Genomic DNA, 26121 nt, shown 5'->3' on the forward strand with positions numbered 1-26121 from the left:
AACCGACGTCACTTCGTCGCATACTTGTGACGTTTGCCTGGCAAGCGAGGCAAGATGGCTGCATCGGCTTGGCTGCGTGGCCCATCAGCGATGCGACTTACCGAGGGTTTGGTGTCGGTTCTGAAAGAACAGCGTCCGGAGTATTTACCTGCTCTGTTGGCCAACTACAGGGAGCATGGCGTGTTTCAGACACAGGTAGAGCCCGGCCCGGAGACGCACGTTAGCTCTAAAGCTAGTTACCTGTTAGCCTGCTGTGGTTGTGCTGCATCCGCTGCACGCTTTGTTGTTCCCTGAGCTGACATCTGGAGATCCAGCAGGGCTCAGCTGCTGCCCTGCTCCTTAAACACCTTATCTTTGTTTATCTCTGCAGGGCGCGAGCGCCGTCGGAGGTCTCGTGGGTTTCAGCAATGCCAAACTGGGCTCGAGCAAGACCAGGTGAGAAAAGTCCATTTCATTCATATTATCTCTAATCAAATTATTCACACAATAGACCAACATGGTAAAACTACAGTACTGACACCCTGTATGACCAAAGTATAGATACAAAATGAGTGTTTCTTGTCACCATTATACTTATGATACCAATGGTAAGGTTATTGTAATGTTATAGTACCATTCTTGAGTATGTTGGTATTATGTTTAAGTTACAGTCAGTTTTGCCTCTCTCTAATAAAGTTGCCATATGTAATAAATGCCAAGCTTGATAATTAAAACACTTTCCACTGAAAAACATTGAAGGGAGCATATTAGGGCTTGTTAAGGACGCAGTATTGTAGGGGTGGGGAAAAATCGATACAGCATAGAATCGCAATATTTTGTGTGGCAATATCATATGGTCACACAGCGTCAAGTATTGATTTTTTAATTACATAAATGATTCATATTACAAATACGTTTTACTGCTGCAAAAAATGGCTGAAGTGATATGAACAGACTGAAAAAAAAGGTAATAAATTGCAATATATGGTAATATTCAGCACATCGCGACTAGGGGTGTGCCATATCCTATTGTTCACAATAATACTTTTATTAAAAATACTTTTTAATATCATATGAAAAATTTATATTGTGATACTTGCGATATTTCGACTTGTTGACATATTGATGTCATACTGTTATCCATGACTACAACAAGCATGGCTGAAAGCAAAATTATTAGCAATTCTGTGGTCAATCCAAAAAGAGGAGCAGCTTCAGTAGTGTGGAATAAACTGTGGCGTCCTGAATGGTTTATGAACAGCTCTGGACCTCTCAGACTCTTTTAGCGACTTACTGTTCAGAGGGAACTCATTCAGCTGCTCCTCTGGAAGCAAAGGAATGAAAATGGAGAGATCATTGTTGGTTAAACAAACGTTTTATAACTATATTTGAAACTTGAAACGATATTTAATGGAAGTATGTGTAAAAAGTCTCCACTTTGAAAATATAAAATAGATAATTAATATTTAAAGTAGAGATTTTCTGTCCAGTTGCATTTTTTTTCCAATACCGTACTGATAAACAAATGTACACAGTACGATAACCATCAATTTTAATATCACGGTATACCTTGAGACCAGTATACCATTGCAACCCTTCTTGCGTTGATGTGAACTGGCAAGTTTTTAGAACATCGTAGAATGGCACATTGCAAGTCACAAGTGTATTCAGTAGGGATGCACGATAATAATATTAGCTTCAAAATTAACTATCAGAATTGACCAACATGATTTCAATTATTTTACATAATGAATGGATATTACATGCATTGATTGAAGAATATTGTATTTCATGTCTCCATCTGCTGGTGGGCCATCACGATAAGAGTATGCATGCATAATATGATATTAATTCCTCTACAGAAGAGGCTTGATGATCACTAAAATTAGGTGGGTAAGAAGTGGATATGTCGATATCAGTATAAGTTATCGACCTAATGAGTTGTTATATATCTGCATATCGGAGATCTGCAAAAAATCCAATACCTTGCATCCCTAGTGCTCAGGCATACAGCGTGGTAAAAATTAACATTAAATCATGTAAACATGTTCCTGTAAAAGCCCAGAATACAAGCATGAACCTTGAAATGAGCGTAATATGGAACCTTTAATGTCTCAGTTAGGTACTGTGACATGTAAACAACTTATCCAGGTTGGCCATCACTGTCTGCCCAGATGCTTGCTCATCAAAACGCACAGTAGTTTTAAATAAGTAAAACAAAAAATATTTTGATAAAAGTGTGAAATGCTGAAATGATAGTAAAAGTCTGACACAAGAGAAAATGAAAGAAAATTCTATAACTGCTCCTGTCTTCCTGATCAGTTGATAAAGTTCAGTCAAAGCAGGGAGGTAAATGTTTTGATTGCTGAACTAAACTGACAGTAAGACTCAAAACCAGAGGTACTACTGGGGTGGATGAAAGTAACCTCTACAAAACTTGAACATAAGAAGTCACCCACAAAATGACTTGCGTTATTAAAGGAACTATCTTATCAAAAAATAAGTAAAGGGCATGTGATGCTGGTCAGTTCCTAAAAAGTACTGATGTTCAGTATTAGCACAATCAGGAGATTTTTGGATCAAAATGAAAATGGATGAAAATCAGCAGCAATAAATCTGAACCAGATCACACTACATAATATTAAAAACATTCTCCTCTTTCAAAATTGCTTGTTATATTAATCATTTCCTATACATACCCAATAGGGGTGGGAATCACTAGAGGATCCATGATACTATATTATCACGATACTTAATTCACCACACATTATTGCGATTTTAAATATGTTGCAATATGCTAAGTATTGTGATAAAATATATTGTGCTATCAACTGCAAATTATGTCATCAAAGGGAAATATTGTCAACATCTGTTTTATCTAATAACATAAGGTTTTCAGTCTGTTCATCTCACTTCAGCCATTTTTATTGCAGCAAAATATATGTTGTGGAATGAAAAAGTAATTGATAATATTATTCTAGTAGGCTACCTAATAGTTAATTTGTATTTGTAGTACTAATAACTTGTATATTTAAAAAATCGATACTTGGCACTGTGAAGATTCAATATTGCCACACAAAAATATTGCAATACTGTGATGTATTGATTTCCCCCCCCCCCCCATCCCTAATACCCAATAGCCCAATATTATAATATAACAAAAGTGAATTTGGAAAAATTCGAAAATTTAAAATAAATGCTTTGATTTGATTTGATTTCAGGATATGTCCTCTTTCCATCAATTTTACAAAGTTGAGATAAATATTATATATGAAGCAACGAGTAAATTTGTGAAAGCTGCGACCACAGACATGCATCTTCCCCCCCCCAATTGCCACACCCTCTTTAAGCCAATGGGCATGAGCACAGACACACCCACACACTTGACCTCCACGCCAAATTTCTGCCATTGTGGAAAATTCCACAACCTAAACAAATGGTATGGAAATTTTTGTGGACTGACAGATTAACAGAGGGAGCTATAGAGCTGCTGGTTGCAGCTAAAAAATATAATATTAGAATATATTTAATATGTACAAGTGATCGTATCAATAAAAGTAATGTCAATAACACAGAATCAGAAATACTTAATTGATTCCCACGGAAATTGTAATTTGTTACAGACACTCTAATGTAAAGAAAAGAGAATTATAAGAAGTAAGAATAAAAGTATGAAATAGAAGTATGTCAATATAAGTAATAATATAAAATTATGCTACAATGTTTAACACTAGTACTTAGGATGTTGAGAATAAAAATATGTTCACTGTCTGTAAGTGTGTAAAAATACACAAATATGTGCATTAACACAAATCTGTGGTGTTACACTGAATAACTCTTTGTGCAAGGTAACTGCGAACTGTGAATGCAATGATAGGAGGGTTATAGTCATAGTATAAAGACTAAATCTCTGTTTCTCGTGTGTGTGTGTGTGTGTGTGTGTGTGTGTGTGTGTGTGTGTGTGTGCGCGCATTTGTGCAGGTTTGAGGGGCTCTGCCTGCTCTCCATGCTGGTTAAGGACAGCTCCAGTGATCTGTTCCAGCAACACTGCATTTCCTGGCTGCGCTCCCTGCAGCAGGTCATACAGGTATGATGCATACACACACACACACACACACACACACACACACACACACAAACACTCACACACTCACAGCTGTCAGTCTGCCTCTTCTGTAAATCCCAAATTATCATGTCTTACTGCACAGCCTAACGCCCTCTTTCTTACTTCTCTCCTCTCTCACTGTGTATGTGGATGCACCCTGTAGTCTCAGGCTCCAGTTCAGACCATCCAGCTGGCAGTGAACATTCTGAAGGACCTGCTTCAGTACTCGTCCCAGCTGCCAGAGCTGGCCAGGGAGGTTGGCCTCAACTCCATCTTGGGCATCCTTACATCTCTGCTGGGCCTTAAGACAGAGGTGAGACATGGGAAGACCATAACACAAAATTGTAGTTAAACAGTTAATATCCGGAAATTCACATTATAGACACTCACACTAACTATTCATCTAACAATTTGGCCACATTAACCATACACAATCTAACCATGTACAAGGTGTCGTTATTTGTTAATAAATAAATGAATAAAATATTGTGGAAATGTCAGCTGGGATAGGCTCCAGCCCCCCTGCGACCCTCAAGAGGATGAAGCGGTTAGAAGATGGATGAATGGATGTGTTTTGAGTCCAAATTACGACCAGATACTGTAAATCACCGCAGACTCACCGTTTGACTGATCTGAGCACCATTTGAAGCACTTGATGTGGAGTAGGGCTGCGGTGATATACGGGTTTCAAGGTATACTGTGGTATATAAGTTGACAGTTATCATACTGTGTACATTTGCCTATCTAAGATAAAAAAACAAAAACGCAACTGGACGTTGAATCGCCCCTTTATTTTTGAAGGGGAGACTTTTTACACATACTTCCATTAGCAAAATAGTTTAAAGTTTCAATAATGTTTGTTCAACCAAAAATAACCCTTCCATTCTTATTCCTTTAATGGCCATTCTGATTCATAATAAGATAAATTATTTAATACTGTGATACCACAATTTTTTCTGAGACAGTTATTGTACCTTGAAAATTTCATACTGTTGCAACCCTAAAATGGAGTATCCAAAATATGGAGCAGCAAACGTCTGAATTGACCAGAGTTGCTGTGAGGCAAACTTAAATCATTTTAGTGGATGTGCTGAAACAAATTCAGCTCTGTAGGATGTACTGGTGGTCTATGTAGATTGTCGAAATTTTGGTATCTGAAATGCATAGAAATTTAGATTTGTAGTAATAAGCCACGCCCACTTTAAGCAATCCTCACCAAACTTTATGTATCAGCTGAGTCATGACCCTAGAGTTATGCAAACAGAATTTCCTAGGAATCCCTGTCACAGAGTAGCAGATGTAGGAGAATAACCCAAGACTGCTTAGCGAAGCTGGGCCCTAGCATCCAAACATGTGCACCAAGTTTGGTCACAATTGCTCAGGCTAATATGGATTTATTTAAGATTTAACTAAAGGACACAGGTTTAAAAATCAAAAGGACTGAAGTGTCAAAATTTCCTTGATAGCTTTGGATCAGCAATATCCATAGATGATCCTGCCAAAGTTTCGGAACAATTGGCCCAATGGTTTCTGAGAAGTTTGAGAAAATTGAGAAAAAGTCACCAAAATTGACATTTTCACAGCAGAAGACAGTTGAAGCAAAGATACAGATGAATTGAGAGAGTAATACGGTGGAAGAATTTTGACTCTAAGCCAGGACATTTTTGAGATAGTTGCAAAAATGTTGATGTGATTGTTATAACACCACCTTGAAGTCAGTGAGTATCATTTTTTATGCCTAAGTAGTGGATCATTGGCCAGGCAGCTGCTGACAGGCGGCTGTGCGACAATTAACAGATCAGGGTGCTTCCATGTCCTGTGTGAACCTGGCATAATACTAACCAGCTTTGTCTGTCCTGTAATCTTAGTGTGAGCTGGCGGCCATGGAGGGGATGACTGCCTGTATGACCTACTATCCCAGAGCCTGTGGATCCCTCAGAGTAAGATACACTTACACTTGGAAAGATAAAGCAGATGGGAGTGTTCCTCAGTGTAAAAACATTTGCTTATGTTGGTTAGAAATAACTTTTTGATCATTGAGGAAAAAAAACTGAAAAACCTGAGCTGTCTTTTTTTCTTGCAGGACAAACTGGGAGCTTATTTTCTCTCAAAAATGGACAATGCAAACAAGAAAACACAAGAGGTTTGTAATACTCAAACTTTAGGTAGACATTTTTTTTATTTATAACTGGACTGTGCAGAATATTGTGGTGCAATGTCAAGCAGTTTTTCTGCAGGCTTTTTAACAGTGTTCCACCTATCTCTGCCTTGATGTCTTTCTGTCAGACGGCATGTCTGTGCTACGGTCGCCTGCCCTGTCTGGGGGGCCTGCTGGACAGAGGGGTGGGTGCTGGTAGAGCTGAGGGCTGGACCAATCAGATTCACTGCCTTCTGGCTTCAGCCAATGGCCTGCTGGCTCAGATCTACCAGGGTTCAGAAACAGGTACACCTTTCTATCAATGATGGTGGAACTTTTCTTTAGAGCCACAATGTTCAGTTTGTCTTTGAACTGGTTCTCTGTCTCTGTACAGACAATAATGGCAGTGATGTTTTCATGTGTGTTGTGTTCTGATGATGCAGTTTGTTAAAAAGCTCTTGATGTTTGGTGTAACAGATGGAACGGTGCAATATGAAGGTCCAGGGGTGGAACTGGCCTTTCCTCATCTCGACCAATCGGATCCCCTGCTCCTGCTGCAGCTCCAGCACAGATACACAGCTGTCTGTCTGGCACTCAAACACACACTCAGGTACAACACACACACAAATCACTTTTGTGAAGGGTCCGTTCACCCAAAACACAAACATGATATTTTTGTTCAGAAGACTGCCTTAGGCTTTCCATGTAGGCACATGGAAGGGCAGCGAGGTGTGCGCTGTCTGGCTCAGGCTTTCCGCATATATGCGTGGAAGGGCAGAGAGGTGTGCTCTCTCCACCTTAGGCTCTGCGTAGGCCCGAGGAAAGGCAGGAAGGCATCAGAACAGAGCCATACTGCCAAATATAATACAGCAGTGGAAATGAAGTTTTCTTTGACAAAAATGGTCCTGACTGAAACAATATTTTTGTTGAGAAGACTGTTCGTTACAGGATTATACTTTATTCATACTGGCCCTTATGTCTGTCCATCAGGGTGGATCCAGCCTCAGCTGTACGTCTGCCTGTCAGACCAATCCTCAACCTGGTGTGCCGAGTCCTCGCTGTCAGCTCCAAGAGCATAGTGAGTACACACACACAAACACAGACATACACACACCGAGTATTTCCCATTAGGGTCTGGGGAGGCTTAATATACACTGTAGCACCAAATTCATTAATAAAACAACAAACTTGAACTACCTCCAAACTCAACTTAAAGGTGCAGTCAGCGATTCTGAAGAAAGATTGTTGACAATGTGCTGTGGAGTTCAGCATGTTAGCATGGGCCAGATTTACTGTTCGTCTCACTCCAACTTCCTTTCTCTTTTTCCATCACCTTTCTCCCATTGTGTGTACGAGCACAAACGCCCTCTGTCGCTGATTGACTGGAATAGTGTTGTGCGGCTCATAGGGATGCACCGATTTATCAGCAGCACATCAGTATCAGCTGATATTCGCCTTGTTGACTGCCATCAGCCAATCAGCAAATAAGATGACATTCATCAATGGCAGAAGCCAAAGTTTTTCTGTTGTGTCATTTTTGCACAGGCTGAAAAGCAGGGCTCCAGACTAATGGTGTTGCAACGTACCTGGGACAATAGAAACTGTGTTTGGGACAAACGGAGGTCTTCCTCCTTCAGGACAAAAAAAACGTCAACTCACTATCAACATGTCAGAAGACACACCCTATTGTTTCCCTGATAGTGTTATATTGTAAACAACAAATCCGTGTTGACATCAGCAGGAGGAGAGCCAGTTAATGTTAGCAGTTAGCAGTCAGTGGCAGGAAACCAACAGCTAACGGAGGTTGCATCAAGTCACATTATGCATTCAAGCTGTCTTCGGTGAAAATGAGTATTGGGTGAAGATAAATTATGATGTTCTCATGTTGTTTTCAAGTGTGGTCTTGTAAAATGTAGTTTTCGTTGAGAAACTTGAATAAGTACAGCTGTTTGAAGGAGAAATTTATTGATGTATTCACAGCAATATAAAATAGATATTAGAAAGGGAGTTCTGATGAATTTTATATAGTAAAAAGGCATTTAAAGTAGTTTTAAGCTGACACACATGCAACTAATGTGGCCGGAGGCATTATGTTTTTGGGCTGTCTGTCCATACGTACATATGTAGAGTGACTGATTAGAATTTTGTGGTTGAAGGTCAAAGGTCTAAGTCACTGTGACCTCACAAAATATGTTTTTGGCCATAATTCAAGAATACATATGCTAATTATGTCAAAACTTCACACAAATGTCTAATAGGATAAAATAATGAAGTGATGACATTTTATATCCAAAAGATCAAAGGTCATTATCACTGTAACATCATAATGTTCTGCATAAAACACTTTTCTGGCCTTTAGACAACGCCATAGATATTCTGTGCTGCTGGGGGTAAGATGTGTGTGAAGCATCCATGTTTTCGCAGACATGGAAAGAAACTGTAATAGAAACTTGACTGATGTGCGGAGGCATACAGGCACGGGGGTAGTAATTCTAGTTTTTTCACAGCACCAACGCATTCTGGCCGCAACCTGAGGTTAACAGAGTTCAACTTTTGGAACACAGCAGTACGCACTACATGTCATGTGACAAGGACCAACCAGTCACATCTGACACACGTTCCCATCATTCATAAATATCAGTGTTTGATAAATATAGTGAAGAAGTTAATCATTTTAGTGCAGGGCTGCCAGAGCTTTTCATCTGTCCCACAGACAATAAGACTACACACAAACAGCGCCTGGAAGAAGGTCAGCTCTGCCCTCAGGTATTTCAGGCTATGATTCGGTGCTTGTTAAGGTTGCTTAGCAACCTCAGACGCAACTTGCAGCTTGGCTATTTAATGCTTGCACAGAAAAGGCACAAGAGTAGCACCCAGCACCTGAACCCGCATTATCCAGGTGGTTAAAGATGCGGTATATGTACAGCCCTAAAGATGGGAGAGAAGAGACATGTGGTGAGACACGACACATGGTACGACCTCGTTTGGTAGATGATTGGGAGGAGTAGGAGAGCAGTGGGGTTCAGTGTGTCTGCAACTGGATCCCTTCTTATTTACAGAGCCCGCACTGTGTATGAGCACTGGAATTTTTCCTAGCGGATGGTGAGGAGATATTCACTGGATATTTACAAAAAGCGTGTTTGGTTAGAATTGCTGACTGCACCTTTAATCCCCCTGATATTTTTGAATAAACATGCAAACAAACAACAGTGATCCTAATTTGTGTGTGTGTGTGTGTGTGTGTGTGTGTGTGTGTGTGTGTCAGAATTTAACAGGGGATGGAAGTGTGAGGTTGCTGGTCTTGCCCATCGTACACACCAACACACTGGAGGTCTTATCAGCTCTTATCACAGCGTGAGTACTGACATGCAATAGTTAAGTAATCCTGAATAAACCTGAGACTAAACACAGTGTTAATGGTTGTGTGGTGCTGACACTGTCTTTTCTGTGTGTGAATTGCAGTGTACGGAGCGGCATGGTTCAGTACGCTGCTGTGCTCCAGAGGCTGTTCTCTCAAACCCTGTCAGCCTGGACGCCTCTGCCTGAAGCCAGTCTGGGACAGCAGAGATCCTACAGGTAACTCACTGTGGGTGATACACAGAATAGTAACGGGTTCATTAAGAGACTGAGGTACAAGAAGAGTTATGGACTACTATGGATTGTGTGATAATGTCAGATTTTGGCAGCTGAAGCATTTATCCTGTGTGTTTCTTCTTCATCCCACAGCTCAGTGCGGGTATCAGTGTACACAGCCTTGGAGTTGTGGGTCCAGGTGGCCGGAGCCTCTTCTAGCATCCTTCAGGGAAGCCCTGGCCACTCAGAACTCCTGTTTAGTCACCTGCTCAGTGACATCACACCAGGGGCGGAGTCTGTCAAGGTTGGTTGAATGTTTTTTCCTGCACCATGTCAGGATCAGGATCAATCATGAGATGGCGGACAGATTTCACAATCAGCAGATGGATTTATTATTGGATTAGCTGTTGAAATCATGCTAAATCACATATCTGCTATCTTAAAATCCTGTGCTTGGTTTGTTTTCTTTCACACCACAAACAAACCACACCACAGTTCATTCGAAGGCAGGCAGAGACCCTCTTTCTCAAGCGGCCTTGGTTCAGCTGTTTGGTCCACACCAGGATTCAGTTGACAGTTTTCACACGAGTCCAAACGAAACGTACCAACTGCGGAAACAGACTTGAGTTCATTTTAATTGAACCAAGCAGTTTAAGTGTGAAAGCACCTGAAATTGACTCCACTAACACACATCAAACAGTACGTGGGATAAGTTAATCTTTAGGGCTTTCTGCCAAAGAGTCCTTTCTGAAAAAATTGTTTTCATTTGAATCCAAACCATGAACTTCAGGGTTATCTGGCTTAAAGCCCTGAAGGCAAACTTCTCCAAACAGCTAGAAAACAACAAGGTCATTGAACAAATATATAGAATTCAGCTCAGTAATAACTGTCAAGATTCATAGACAAACAACTTTTTTTTGCTAATCACCATTATTAGCTTAAGGACATCGCATAAACTAGCCTAGCAGCTAGCAGAGTTTTCCTCTACTCATAGCTTAACTAATTACATGTATTATTTATGCTTTTTCTTACTTACCGTTGGTTTAAGTCACTGCATCTCTCAACAGCTGAATTTCAGCCTCACTGCCTGCGATTTCAGCCACGCATTGTTGAACAGAGCAGCTATAAGGTTGCTGCCAAAAGTTAGCGAATGAGACGCCTGTGTAAATTTCAGGTATTTCATTTTCAGGTATTTTCTCCGGAATTCAAAATATTTCCACTCTGCTGATTTATTCCCAAGTAAATAACTTTATCCTCACTGTCTCTCTCTTGGCTGCTTGCCATTATCTGCCTGGCTGTGTTTGACAGTGACAAAGAATTGGAAAATATAGGCATATCCTAAAGATGATGATATGGATCAGTCCTGCACAGATTGATTTTTGAAAACATTGCACCTGCCTATACCCATAAAGCTCAGGACCAGAACCGACCTGTTACCCATCATTATCGTCAAAGTCAAAGCCGCATCTGCCCGCATCCATAAAAGTCTTGCAACCCGCCAGCATCTGTTACTAAACACACACAGGCTACAGTCACGCACATTAAGCTGGGGTCTCCGTTCTTGTGTTACAAATCCAGTGGAGGAAAAGTCTCTTTCACTGGCTGCGCTTGATGCCGATAACATTGGCGCAATCACTGCCAGGTTAGGAAAGATTGTAGCATGCTCCTTCCACCACCATAAAACCTCAAAAGGATCCTCCTTGGCTGTCTTGGACTTGATGTAGGCTGCCACCTTATCCTCAGGCTGCAAAGTTTCATGGCTTGAGTCCTCCACATCGGTAACAAATGTGACAACAGGGTCAAAGGTTTGACCTGAGTCATTGACTTTCAAAATAAAAGGAATTGCAGCTTAATAGTGATTTAGATGTCAAGATATTACACATATACTGCACGTCTTTTTTGTTTGTTTTATTCTGAAAAATGAAAAATACATTTTTGTTCTTACTTGCTGCCTGCCCGCGTGTTTTATCATCAGTGATATTGGATTGGTGATCACTTAATTGTTATATTGATCATGATCAATGGATCATTACACCTCTAGTTAGTGCAGCAGCATGGAAGTGTTGTCTCTAGCTGTCCTTCTGTGTTGTACTGTCCTCTAGCTCCGGGCAGGTTTGTCAGCAGATGCAGTTCCTGGAGGGAAGCCGGGCCCGCGGAGAACTAAACAGTTAGTCATGGCAGACACAGTCGGGCCGTCACTCCAGAGGAAAGGAGACCTTCTGGCTAATCAAGATACTTGCCTTTCAGCCCTTAGGGGTGAGATGCTGCCTCAGTTTTTCCTATAATAGTCTTGTGACTTTTATTTGTCTGCTGCTCTTCTGTAAATCAAGTGTCATCACACTCATTTCCCTTTCTGCACAGCACTGAGGCAAATCCTACTGACCAGTGGTACATTGCTGAAAGATGATATACACAAGGTAAATGTCAAAGTCATTACATAACCACTCACTCTCATGCAGAATGGACACCTCATTGTTGTTTTCAACAGCAAACAGTCAGTCTGTGATTTTCCACCATGTTTTGATTTTCTCCCAGCGTCTCCATGACGTCGTGCTGCCGCTGTGTGTGCGTCTGCAGCAGCAACAGTCCAGCAGCAGTACTTCCTGTGAATCAGCAGGGGGCGTCAGTGGACAGTACAGCAGTGCCCTCTCCCGTAAAGAGCTGTACAGGTGCTGCCTTCTCTCACATCAAAGACAGACTTACAAGTGCAAAAAAGATGCTTTAGAAAATGAATTATTACTATTATTAAGCTGTAGTTTTTAGTTCCTTTGCGTATAATTGTTAACAGATAGAACACATGATTTATTATTGGGGCTGAATTCAGGTGGCCGGTCAGCAACATTCCACTTTATGGTTCTGCAAAAGACTTAGTGACCAAATGTTATATCTCTCAAAAAAAAACCTCACTGCTGAGTGCTGAATTTTACTGCACACCTGTCAGGCAAATGTGCATTAGATAATGTTTAGCTTCACTAGTTTGTTATAGCAAAGATGAGATCAGTGAAGACTGTTGGCTGTTGTGTTATGCAGTATGGATGGTTCATATCAGTGTTTTGTATTTTCAGGCTATTGCTGGCTCTGGTCCTGGTCCCATCACCCTGTTGGCCACCACCTCTGACCTGTGCTGTGTCCATCCTCAGCAGCGGACGCAACGACCGCAACCTCAAGGTGACTGCTTTGAGGGAGGGAAGAAGGGAGGGAGGGAGCGTGTAGGAGTAAGGCACTGCTGAGTGCAACAAGTGTGGTTGCCACTTTCGAGGAACAGATCAATGAGTTTGAATTTTTATCATACGGCAAATTTTTTGTACAGCAGCTTATAACACTATGACACAGGATTTTAAAACTCTGAGTTGTTAACTGTAAGTTAGTGTCTCTGTACTGTTTGAGGTTTTCTAAGTCTGTGACTTCAGCATGCACTGGGGCAGTTCTGCAGCCAAGTGTGAAGCAGTTGGGGTGAAAGTCAGCATCTCCACATTTGAGGCCATGGTCAGGGTCAGTTGAAGTGGTTCAGGCATCTGATCAGGATCCTCCTGGGTGTTTCCCATTTGAGGTGTTCTGAGCACATCCCACTGGTAGGAGGCCCTGGGGTAGACCCAGAACACGCTGGAGGGATTACATATCTCATCTGGCCTGGGAATGCCCTAGGGTCCCCCAGGAGGAGCTGGAAAGCATCGCTGGGCAGAGGGATGTCTGACTGTGGTGCATCACTTGGCCTGCTGCTCTCACAACCTGGGCTGGGATAAGCAGCTGAAAATGGAATGGAAACTTATCGCAGAAACAATTATTTTACTGTTTGTTGTGATATTGCAAGGTAAACAGTAGATTCAGTGATAATTTTGTCAATGAAAATATGAGTAAGTATTAGTTTATGTCCTTTTATTTCATGACTAAATCAAAAACAGCAGCGTAAATGAAAAAAGAATCACAACGTTAATGTGGGTGAAATCTCTGTTTATTATGAGTTGAGCAGTAAAGATAAGACCAAATAGTTGGCTGTGTTAAGGTAGACAACCTAAGTGAGATCACAGTAGCTGTCTCAGAGCAGTCTTTTTTTTTTTTCTTTTACCAACACACATTTGTTTGTATTGTTATCACAACATAACAACGAAAAACAAAGAAATACAATTACATGTCTTGAACAAACGTGTCAACCCTCCCACCCCCCGCCCTTTCAAATTATTCCAATTCTTGGTTGGGGATCAGGTTAGTGAGTTAGTCCATTGTATAGGAACAAAAAACATACATATATATATATATATATATATACACATACACATACATATATATATATATATATATATATATACATACATACATACTTCTGCAATATTAGGTACTGCAAAGTGCCACTGTTTACATGTCCTCAGGCTCTTCCATCACATGTGACAAATCTGTTCTCAATACATAGCAAATGAAGGGGTCCCAGATCTGGTGAAAATTATGTTGTTGATGTTTTATTGTATATGTAATTTTCTCTAAGGGAAGAGTTGTAGATAGCTCAGACAGCCACCTGCTTACACTTGGACTTCTGGTGTTTTTCCATGAGAGGGCTATTACTCTCTTTGCCATTAACACACTTAAGTCTATAAACAGAGCATTCTTTTTAATCATTTGCAATATATAGTTAAATTTAACAGACCCCCGAGGTAGCTACTGTAAACATCTACTGCTTCCAAAAGATGATTTGTACGGAGCCCCTAAAGGGACACGGAAGGGAAAGAAAAAATAGACGGTTAAAAAAAAAAAAAAAAAGTACTTTTGCAAAGTACTATGTTTTTTTTTTAACCGTCTATTTTTTCTTTCCCTTCCATGTCCCTTTAGGGGCTCCGTAAGAATTATAAGAAGTAAGACTAAGATAATAAAATAGAAGTATGTGATATAAAGCACTAAAATAAAACAGAAATAGAAATGTGCATTATGCTGCAATTTTTAACACTTGAACTTACTTGAACTTAAGATATTAAGAATAAAAATATGGTCACTGTGCTGAGTATATAAGTGTGTAAAAATACACAAATATGTGTATTGTGGCACATGATCTAAAAAAGTAAATCAGAAATCTGCTGCATGTCACTCCCTCTCTCTCTCCCCCCTTCACACTTGTCTGTCCTATACATTAAAGGCTAAAAAGCCCAAAAAAAAATCTTTTAAAAAAAAAAAAAATAATTTACAAAAAAAAAAATGAACAAGTACAAAGAGAGCTAAAAGCTAAAAGTTGGCCAAAAAAGGAATCTATCACAAGTAACTGCAACAAGCTGCATGCACGGTTGGCACATGTGCACGACTTAGTTTGCATAAAATCCAACCAGTTTAAGCTTGTATACTGCACTGCACCGGCAAAACCCGAAAAGATTGCTACTTAAAACCAACTGCGATTTTCAGAAGGCAACTAAGAATAAAATATTTTTTAAATACTTGTCTAAATGAACACTGGTCGAATTTTGGGTCTTTGCCCATCTGAACGTGGCCAAAATTGGTACATTAAAGGGATAGTGCACCCGAAAATGAAAATTCAGCCATTATCTACTCACCCATATGCCGATGGAGGCCCTGGTGAAGTCCTCACATCCCTTGCGGAGATCGGCGGGGGGAGCGGCTAGCACACCTAATGGCTGATGGCGCCCCAGACTAACGTCCAAGAACACAAAATATAAACCACAAAATATCTCCAACATGCTCATCCCTAGTGATCCAAGTGTCCTGAAGCCCCGACATAAAAAGTTGTTTCGAAAAACGTCATATGAACTCTGTTTTTAGCCTCACTGTAGCCTGTAGGTCTGTCTGCTTCTCTGTGCTCTCTAATGTAACCATGGGTGGAACTGACTACAACTTTGAAAAATGGATGATGAGTAAAACGCATCTTTATTGTGCCTCTGCGCCAGCAATACCTGTGGCCGGAGGCAATATGTTTTTGGGGTGTCCGTCATGTGAATGAATGAAATATTGCATTCATGTAAATGCAGTATTTCAAGAATGCCTTGAAGGAATTTGTTCAAATGAGCACAAACTTTCACTACGATGAACTAATTAGATTTTGGTGGTTAAAGGTCATTGTCACTGGGACCTTGTCTGTCTCATTATTGTGAAAGCAATATCTCAAGGACGCCCTGACCTTCCATCCATCTCATTCTCGTGAATGCAATATGTCAGGAACAGCTTGAGGAAATTTCTTCAAATTTGGCACAGATGGCCACACAGAGATGAACTGATTTGTTTTTGGTGGTCAAGGGTTAAAGGTCAAGGTCGCCTGACGCAGTTTGTTATCTGACATTGTTATCAATCAATTCAATCAATCAATTTTATTTATAAAGCCCAATATCACAAATCACAATTTGCCTCACAGGGCTTTACAGCATACGACATCCCTCTGTCCTTATGACCCTCGTAGCGGATAAGGAAAAACTCCCCCAAAAAAACCCTTTAACGGGGAAAAAAACGGTAGAAACCTCAGGAAGAGCAACTGAGGAGGGATCCCTCTTCCAGGACGGACAGACGTGCAATAGATGTCGTACAGAACAGATCAGCATAACAAATTAACAATAATCCACAATACACAATGAGAGAGAGAGATAATAATGACAGTAGCTTACAACAACATTGTTGAAAGAAATAATATTATAGTTATAGTTCTGGCTACTGTGGTACAATATGTTGAAAGTATGTATTAATATCTGGCAGTATACATGTGTGACAATAGTCATATGTGTATAATAACAGAAGAAGTATGACTAATGACTAATGATGGCAGCAGCAGCAGGAGGCATCTGGCAGGACCACGGCAGGACCACGGCAGCAGCACAACCACACACGTCACGCTGTCCAGGCACTGTTGTGATATGAGTTAATCTGAGAGACAGTGGAGCACAAAGGCTCCGGAGAAGAAGCCGAGTTAGTGACATCCAGAATGGCCGAGTTAGCAAGATGCAGTAATAGAATACGAGAGAGAGAAGAAGAGAAGGTGCCCGGTGTATTATAGGGGGGTCCTCCGGCAGACTAGGCCTAAGTCAGCCTAACTAGGGGCTGGTACAGGGCAAACCTGAGCCAGCCCTAACTATAAGCTTTATCAAAGAGGAAAGTCTTAAGTCTAGTCTTAAATGTGGAGATGGTGTCTGCCTCCCGGACCGTAACAGGAAGATGATTCCACAGGAGAGGAGCCTGATAGCTGAAGGCTCTGGCTCCTGATCTACTTTTGGAGTAACCCTGCGTTCTCAGAGCGCAGTGTTCTGGTGGGATAATACGACACTATGAGCTCTCTAAGATATGACGGAGCTTGACCATTTAGAGCTTTATAAGTTAACAGTAGGATTTTAAATTCAATTCTGGATTTTACAGGGAGCCAGTGCAGAGAAGCTAAAACAGGAGAAATATGATCACGTTTCTTAGTTCCTGTTAGTACATGTGCTGCTGCATTCTGAATTAGCTGGAGAGTTTTTAAGGACTTACTAGAGCTACCTGATAATAGAGAGTTACAGTAATCCAGCCTAGAGGTGACAAAAGCATGGACCAATTTTTCTGCATCTTTTCGGGTCAGGATAGGCCTAATTTTCGCAATATTACGCAGATGAAAAAATGCAGTCCGTGAGGTTTGTTTTAAATGAGAATTAAAAGACAAATCTTGATCAAATATCACTCCGAGGTTTCTTACAGTAGTGCTAGAGGCCAGAGCAATGCCATCTAGAGAAACTATGTCATCAGATAAAGAGTCTCTGAGTTGTTTGGGGCCAAGAACAATAACTTCAGTTTTGTCTGAATTTAACATCAGGAAATTGGTGCTCATCCAAGTTTTTATGTCTTTAAGGCAGTTATGGAGTTTAGTTAATTGATTAGTTTCTTCTGGCTTCATCGATAAATACAACTGAGTATCATCCGCATAACAATGGAAATTTATAGAGTGATTTCTAATGATGTTACCTAAAGGAAGCATATATAGAGTAAATAGGATTGGTCCGAGCACAGAACCTTGCAGAACTCCAAAACAAACTTTGGTACATGAGGATGATTCATTATGAATGTCAACAAACTGAAAACGATCAGATAAATAAGATATAAACCAGCTCAGTGCAGAACCTTTAAGGCCAATTAAGTGATCCAGTCTCTGCAGTAGAATTTGATGGTCAATAGTGTCAAACGCTGCTAAAGATCTAATAAAACTAGTACAGAGACAAGTCCTTCGTCTGAAGCAGTGAGAAGGTCATTTGTAATTTTAACTAGTGCTGTCTCAGTGCTATGATGCACTCTAAATCCTGACTGAGATTCCTCAAATAAATTATTATCATGAGAAAATCACACAGCTGGTCTGCGACTACTTTCTCAAGGATCTTTGACATAAAGGGAAGATTAGATATTGGTCTATAGTTGGCTAACACCTCTGGATCCAGGGTGGGCTTTTTTAGTAGAGGTTTAATTACAGCTACCTTAAAAGACTGTGGTACATAGCCTGTTAATAAGGATATATTGATCATATCTAATATATGAGTGTTAACTAAAGGAAAGACCTCCTTAAGTAGCCTAGTTATGGTTATGGACAGTTTTACTTCAAGTCATTTCACAGTTTTTAATAACTCTCTGTGCTTGTCTCCCCTCGCTCACTTTGCAGGTGTCCACATTCTGCACTGAGGCTCTGACCATCTGTAACTCCCTTCTCCACCCCCGCACTCCCTCCATTGCCCTCCCCTTACCACCCCTCACCCTGAAACCCACCCCCACTGCTCCAGTCCTCCCCTCCGCCCAGGGACCTACTCCTGGACTCACTTTACCAACGCTCCTAGGAGGCCCTCCCCCTGGTCCTCCATTCCCCACCCGCCACTCCCTCGGCCTTGGACCAACTTCCCTGCTGGGTTCTCTGGAGAACCACCTCTCCCTGGTTCCGGGGCTGCCAGGCCAGGCCCCCACCCCGGGAGACATGATCCTGTCCCCCCATGCACACCACCAGCAGGACCCTGCTGGGCTGGGCCTTCCAGAGGGGCAGAGGCCCGTGTTCGTCCGTTATGACAGAGAGGAAGCGGAGGATGTGGAGATCTCTCTGGCCAGTGACTCAGACGACAGTGTAGTCATCGTTCCCCCAGGGATGCTTAACATGGAGAACCAGCAGGATGAGCCTGCAGTGGCAGCAAACTCTCAGAACATGGCCTCCACTGCACCAGGGGGTGCTCCAGTCACACTGCCAGGTGCAGAATCTGTCACCATGGTCCCCACCACAGCAACAACAACCACAATAGACGGCGTCTCACTCCCCAATGACCTAACCACTTCCTCCCCTCTACTCACCACCTCCACCACCCCTATCAACTCCTTCCCTCCTTCCAGCGCCTCAGTTGTCTCCCTGGTTCCACCTTTGAACTCCACCACACTCCCTGCTCCACCTGGTGGTCTGGGAGACTCATTGCCTGGCAGACCCCAGCTGCAGCAGATGCTGATGCAGCCGTCCACACCAGGCCAGCCGGGTCCTATGAGTCTACCGCTCCAGATGCACCAGCTGCAGAATCAGCTTAGCCAACAGGGACGGCACCTCCACCAGCACCAACCACCACCCACCAGCAATGAAGACTCAGCTGTCATCAACATCAACAGCACGGACGAAGAGGAGGAAGAGGAGGAGGAGGACATGGAGGATGACGAAGAGCTGGATGAGGAAGAGGAGGAAGGAATGGATGAGGAGGACGAGGAGGAGGAAGCTAGCGATTTTAATGAGGAGGAGTTTTATGATGGGGAAGAGTATGACGAATTTGATGAAGAAGAGGGGGAAGAGCTGGAGGAAGAGGAGGAGGAGGAGGAGGATGGGGATATACCTCCACTGGAGGGAGTGGAGGACAAGGCTGGAGAGGCTGGGATAGAGGGGGGGAAGGTGCTCAGAGCAGCAGTGGATGAAGGAGGGATGGCTGGATTCAGTGTGGAGGGAGAAGCAGAGGGAGGGATAGAGGAGATCCAGACCAACAGGTCGGTGTTCGGAGAGGACAGGATAAAGGTGCAAAAGGTGGAGAGCATAGGTGTCCTAGAGGAGGCACGGGAGGGGGAGGGAGAGGAGGACGAAAGCGAAAGGATGGACGACCCCACCATGCCACAAATCCTGTGCGTCACTGGAGGAGCACTGGAAGAGAGGGAGGAGACGGAGGAGGAGGGAGGGGGAGCAGCAGCAGGAGGAGGAGGAGGAGGAGAAGGAGAGGGTGGAGGGCTGCAGGAAGAGGCAAGGTCATGGGAGCAAGGAGCCAATGAGACTGAGGTGACAGCTGCTGCTGCAGAAGAATGCACAACCAATCAGAATGAACAGGTTGGTAACATCAGCTTTAGAATCTCACCTTAAAAGCACACTGACCACTTCAACGTGTTAAAATGCACTGAAATCCAACAAAGGGTGGAAGGATGAAAGAAAAGTGAACTTTTATGCCTTTGCACCAGAGATAGCTGTGGCCGGAGGCATTATGTTTCAGGGTTGTCCATCCGTCTGTCTCTTCCATCCTTGTGAACTTGATATCTCAAGAATGCCTCAAGAGAATGTCTTCAAATTTGGCCAAAATGTCCTCTTGGACTCAATGATGAACTTCTTTAGTTTTTGGTGGTCATAGGTCAAAAGTCAAGGTCACTGTGACCTTGTGTCATCTTATTCTTGTGAACGCAATATCTGAAGAACAGCTTAAGGGTTTTCTTCAAATTTGGCACAAACCTATACTTGGACTTAGCTTGGCATAAAGACTGGAAACATAAGGGAACTGCTCATCAGGCTCCATCCAACAGTAACAAAATCCACCTGCCAGCACCTATAAAGTTCAGTGATTAGCCCATCTTGTTTCTTTAATGGGAGGTTGCCAGACTATATCTTGGCTCTTAGCAGTTTCCAGGCAACCAGCAGAGACTCCACGAAGTTAGCAAACCCAGTCAAGAAGTAGTCTGGCACATAACACCTTAAAGTGGAGTTGAAACCCTGAACAACATGACTGTTTGTTTGAATTTTACCTTGGGCAAGATGTGACACTACAACCAAACTTGATATCCACCTAGATTTACTAGAAAAGGGCACAGCCATCTTAGAGTAAGCTATCTGGGGACATCACTGGGATGGGTGCAACACTGTCCTTAAGACTAGTTTAACTTGTTTTTCATTTAATAAGGATTGATGAGATACAAGGAACAACAGACACAGTTAGAAACTAATTGCCTGTGCTTTTTTTTAGACAGTTAGACCAAATAGAGCTGCCTGAACTTGACTAACGGTACAGGTTGACAAACCACACAGAACACTTCTCTACACCAAATATGTGCTGTGCCACTGTTTGCATCAAGCGGACAGTGGCATCTTTAAAAATGGCTAACAATTGGTTTTATCACTGTCTGTGTTGCTAGTATGTTGTTAGCTGTGTAGTCAACCATCTGTTAACATAATCAAGAAGGCACTGCTACACTCTGAGATGAAGTAATCCCTGGCACCCTGCCGGCACTTTCTGCCAGAGGAAAACACAAATGGACCCCCACCCTAGTAGAAGTTAATGTGCACTAAAAGGAGTTAAGGTGTGAGCTGTGTTTTAGCTGAATTTAGTTAAAAGTTAACTCAGTAGATGTCAACCTGTTACAAGCTGTTTGACAGGTAAGAAGTGAGAGGAAATGAAATGGAAAGGAAAACAGCAAAGGATGTTATGGTTGAAAGAGGGGAAACAATGGAGGGTGGTGCTGGATAAAAAGGCCGAAGGCTATGAAAATAATCCAGGACACTGGTATCTATGATGGATTTATTGTAAAATACAGCCTTTACTTTTCCCAGCATGTTAAAAAAGTGGAGCATTTGTAACAAAGACAGGGTTCTAAAGTCCATTCATTCTGGAAGTTTGAGTCTTAGGTTGAAAATGGGCATAACTCCAAGGACATTTCTCCACATTCCTCTCGTTCCACTTCCCATCTTCACTCCTGAATCATACACATGGCCTCTGTATCAGCAGTGATTTAGGTGGTAGACAGTGGATTGTGACTGTCCAAGAATAAGTCTGTGTGTTGTCTTATTTTGAACACTGAAACATGTAAGGTTTCTTTGTAAAACCGGATGCTATCCCTCCTTTGTTATCTTTGTTTTTGTTCCACTAAAGCTGTTATTGTTCCAAGGAAACTGAGCTCGCCAACCTAAACTTACTCTCCTGTACTCAACAGGAGTCAGGAGCTGAACCTGCAAAGGAAGCCAGTGTGAGTGACAACCAGCCATCCAGTGATCAAGAGGAGCAGCTAGCAGTTGTTGAGGAGGGAGACTCATCAACAACAGCAGCAGTAGCAGCAGCAGTAGCAGCAGAAGATCCCGAAACCTCAACAGGCCCCAGTACAAAAGAGCAACAAGAGTCGGATGCTGAGAAAAGAGACGACACACAAGCAGAGCAGCAGGAGACAGAAGGAGGAGGAGGGGGAGAGAGTGAGGGAGAGGAGGGGAAAGGAGTGAAGAGGAAGAGAGAGGAGGAGCAAAGGGAAGAAGAGGCGGGGCAAAGCACTGAGAAGAAAAAGGTAAACATTTACTGGTTTTGTGGTTCAGATGTGTACTGGATTAATCATTTAATCATATGCCTTTTGCAGACTTACAAGTATATGTGTTGTTAAACAGTTGAGGTTACACAAAACATCAAATAATTTATTTTTTTTAAATTTTATATGCTTTATTAATCCCCGAGGGGAAAAATAGGTATTAAAAAAACCCCAAAACAAAACAGAGTTTATTCTCATGGTAGTTTACTCTAGCAGGGTCTGACATCAGCACCCACCACCTACCATTCATTAATTTATTCATTCATTTTCCGTAATCCTAATCCCATCCTGTTTGGTGCACCCACTAGTCTTGGGTGTCCACCCTGAAACTGTGCTGATGTATAGGTCTTCTGTGTGTAAAGCATCCATGTTTTTTACAGACATACATGTAAATTGTAAGAGAAGCTTGACTGGTGCACAGTGGCATACAACTGCAGGGCAGTAATTCTAATTATTTATTTATTTATTTATTTATTTATTTATTTGATTTTTTTTCCCACAGCCTGAGCCCTACCCATGCGGGTCAGTCAACCTGAACCTGGTCTGACCCGTCAGACTCGGACCTGGGCTCAGGTTAAAAGTGAGAACTCTAGCCTAAGCCTGAGTTAAAAAAAATAATAATTACAAGCAAAAAGAGCACCGGAGTGCACTTTGAACGCTGTTGGAAACCGTTTTGCTCTTCTGAGAACCAGCAGCGGTTACTCTTGGCACTCTGTCTGAGGAGCACCACCCTGACCTAGTTCAAACCTGGGGGAATGTTGAGAAACTACTCCTGTGGGTCGGGTCAGACCCAATCAGGTTAGGGCAGCAAATCAAAGTTCTGGATTGACAGTCAAAGTTCACTGAACTCAAACCAATAAACATCAATAAAAAGATGCGCACACACATACTATACATGGCCACTTGTAACTGTCAGTTTGTCAATTAAGAAATGCTGCAGCTCCTTAAATCCAAGTAAAGTTCCTGAGTCTTGCTTCCTAATGTAGGCAGGTGTGTTCATGTATGCACATGCATATATATGTCCCACCCCCAAAAAATAATAAAATCTTACTCAAGTTAAAGAACCTAAGTATTAGAATCAAATATTCTTAAAGTACCAAAAGTGAGTGTCAGACAAAACAAAAAAAGCCTTCCTTGACATAGTGGCAGGACTCCAAGATAACGTGGATATTTCAGTTGGATGCAAATGAAATTAAGACTGTGGAAAAATGAACTTTGCAGCACCATGAACAACAAATCCATGTTCAAAGTTGCTATGGCGACATGAGTCATGGTAAACGGTGTAAAGGTAATAAGGATCTTACAGCCTTAAACTTAATGTCTTAGCCAGATGAGCCCTCAAGATTAAGATTGATTTTACAAAGCTGTCACTTCAGAATAGTTTCCTGGTCTTTTTAATAAATCATATGTATGTAATATATCATATAAATTCTTAAATAATAAATGAGTAATCAATGAATACTTACTTTGGGTTCAAATGCAGCAGTCCTTAAAAGACAGTTGCTGTTTTACAGATTAAAACAAATTTGATTAATTTACTGTAACACACAACTGCCATACTCAAGAAAGAGCAGTTGGTAGTAAGTTATGTTTGGACTGTTTTTTTCCCTTTGTTTGTTTTGTGGGGTAAACTGTTTTATTACTATATATTACATCTGTGTTTTTCTTTATAAGGCTCTTGTCGACAGTTCTAGTGGTTATGATAGCATTGTAACAAAGTCGACCAAGTCAAACCTCAGTGTTAGGAAAGCGTAGGAAAAAAATCAGGAAACCGAAATCAGCGTAACCCCAGTTACAGCATAAACAAACAAGTACATCTCTGAAACAAAGATAGAAAGATCTGGATTCATCAACACAGAGTGAAGATTAAATTAAAACATGGGCAACAGTGTTAAGTTCCTTAACACTTTCCTTGCCAGAATATTATTTTTAAGTTGCCAGCCACCACTAGCATTTTTTGATCATATTCACTAATCTTTGAAGACCCACAGAAAAATTTGTTCTCTGAATATGTAAACTGTATATACCAAAAAATTAAGAACAGACCTTCTGTTTTTATACACAAAAACATTTTATTCTATCTTATGCCATTCCTTTTTTATTAACACTTGAATTTGTGTAAGTCATTTTCACATACAAAATCCATTTAACGTTTACATTTTATGTTTATTGTTTGTTTGTTTTTTTACATTTTTTTCTCATTTCCTGATGTCAATTTGAACCAACTTGTTTTTCGTCTAAATGACATTCAGAATGTTGATCAAAACAGGAGTAGTCAGAGTCTTGAGTCCATCCACATCTCCATGGCTTGCACAACAGTAAAAGTTTTCGTCTGCACTTTGTCATAAATGACGGAAAGTATCGGCAGTGGTGGGCTTAGTGTTAACAAGGAATTTAGTTTCCTGTGTTCTTCTAGTACAGTGGTTTATAAAATATTTTTTGTCTTGCCTCCCTCAGAAGCGGAAAAAAGTTAATGTCCCAACCCCACACTTTTTTTTAATCTATTATTAATAGTGATAAGAGCTGTTAATACTCCCAACCACAAGAGGGCAGTAGCAAGTAGCGTTCCTGCTGTGTAGGCTGCCACTATTGTTTGGTGACACAGTGGATTTCAGTAGAAGAAGAAGACAACTTGCCGTTCTTTGTTAATGTTTACCTACCTCTGCTGCAGTCAGTAATAAATATGCACATTAAATGAGACCCAGTTTCTATGCTACCACAAGTCACTGTGCTAGAAGATTACTGGCAGTACTCTGCTGAAATGTACCGCCAGACTCTAAAAGGAAAAATAGAGAGAACCTGCCAACAGGTTGTTGGATCATCCAATCTGCTCACTGGACATGCAGCATTGTTGAGACTTGAGACTAAAGTTACCCATAACACACTCTTCCACATAGGTTAGCAAAGATGTTTACGTGTATCTCCACAAAGGTAGTTATTGATGTGACGATTAATGTCACACCAACACATATTTACCAGTACAAATTTTCTGACTGTCCCCCGGGGACAAAAATATAAAAGGCTGCCCCACGTGGATCATCTGAAAACAAAATTTAAATCATCACAGTAATATCAAAAATGCCTTAAAATGCCAAAAATTCTACACATTATCTTTAACCCTTATTGTCAAAATATATCCCATAAAGCACTTGTCAGTCTGAACAGAATTTGCCTTTGTTTGCATCAGACACATCTCTGCTGACAGATCCCAGAGCATGGTCTCAGTAGCTCTCTCTCTCTCTGTCTGTCCCTCAGCTGGATGACGAAGCCATGGCCTCCATGTTGGCTGACTTTGTCGCCTGTCCACCTGATGATGAAGATGGTGCCTCTGGATCAAACCGCTCATAAATATTTGCCAACCTGGACTGATACGGTTGAAGTAACCATGGATACAACAGATACTGTGAGGATTCTGAATCATTAGTGACATTTCCAAGGTTTAGTTACCTCGTACAACAACTCCCTTATCATCACACCTTCCACTTCTTCAGTGTTCAGATCAACAGCTAGAATGTGGCCTCCAGTTTTCTTTCTTTTAACAATATTGCCAACTTCAAGCTACACTATGTGGGGTGTGGGAACTTTTTACTGTTACTCCCCAGCTTGTAAAAACTTGTCAACATTTAGAAGCATGACATTGTCTCCAGTCCCAAGTGCAGCTGCCTGGCTGGGAGGTGAAATGTATTACTCAGAACGCTAGACTTTGTCCTTGTACACAGTACATAGTATCCTACAGTCAGTGTTCAAAGTGGTTTTCTTGGATTCATATGTATCTTTTATGTTTTGTCATCACTGTCAAATGCTTTGTTATACAAAAGTAAAAAATCAAACGTAA

The 26121-nt window shown here is 41.5% G+C and overlaps 1 protein-coding gene across 1 annotated transcript; it reads left to right on the forward strand.

The window, feature by feature from the left end:
* pelp1 (proline, glutamate and leucine rich protein 1) lies at positions 1–26121 on the forward strand. The gene is made up of 19 exons (XM_049568803.1): positions 1–195; positions 371–435; positions 3961–4066; positions 4248–4397; positions 5953–6024; positions 6168–6227; positions 6371–6527; positions 6699–6831; positions 7212–7299; positions 9487–9575; positions 9684–9797; positions 9948–10098; positions 11897–12050; positions 12156–12211; positions 12330–12463; positions 12860–12962; positions 18391–20061; positions 21927–22268; positions 25542–26121. Exons 1-19 carry the CDS (start codon positions 55–57, stop codon positions 25632–25634), a joined length of 3879 nt encoding a protein of 1292 aa, XP_049424760.1. The 5' UTR covers positions 1–54; the 3' UTR covers positions 25635–26121.

This window comes from Epinephelus fuscoguttatus, linkage group LG23 (assembly GCF_011397635.1).
Source record: "Epinephelus fuscoguttatus linkage group LG23, E.fuscoguttatus.final_Chr_v1".
Taxonomy (NCBI): Eukaryota; Metazoa; Chordata; class Actinopteri; order Perciformes; family Serranidae; genus Epinephelus; species Epinephelus fuscoguttatus.

Excerpts from the sequence above, each read along its gene's own strand:
- pelp1 (XM_049568803.1), top strand. The coding sequence starts at position 55 with ATGGCTGCATCGGCTTGGCTGCGTGGCCCATCAGCGATGCGACTTACC. Across the intron at positions 4,398-5,952 it reads TGCTGGGCCTTAAGACAGAG|TGTGAGCTGGCGGCCATGGA; the intron begins GTGAGACATGGG and ends CTGTAATCTTAG. Across the intron at positions 9,576-9,683 it reads TTATCAGCTCTTATCACAGC|TGTACGGAGCGGCATGGTTC; the intron begins GTGAGTACTGAC and ends TGTGAATTGCAG.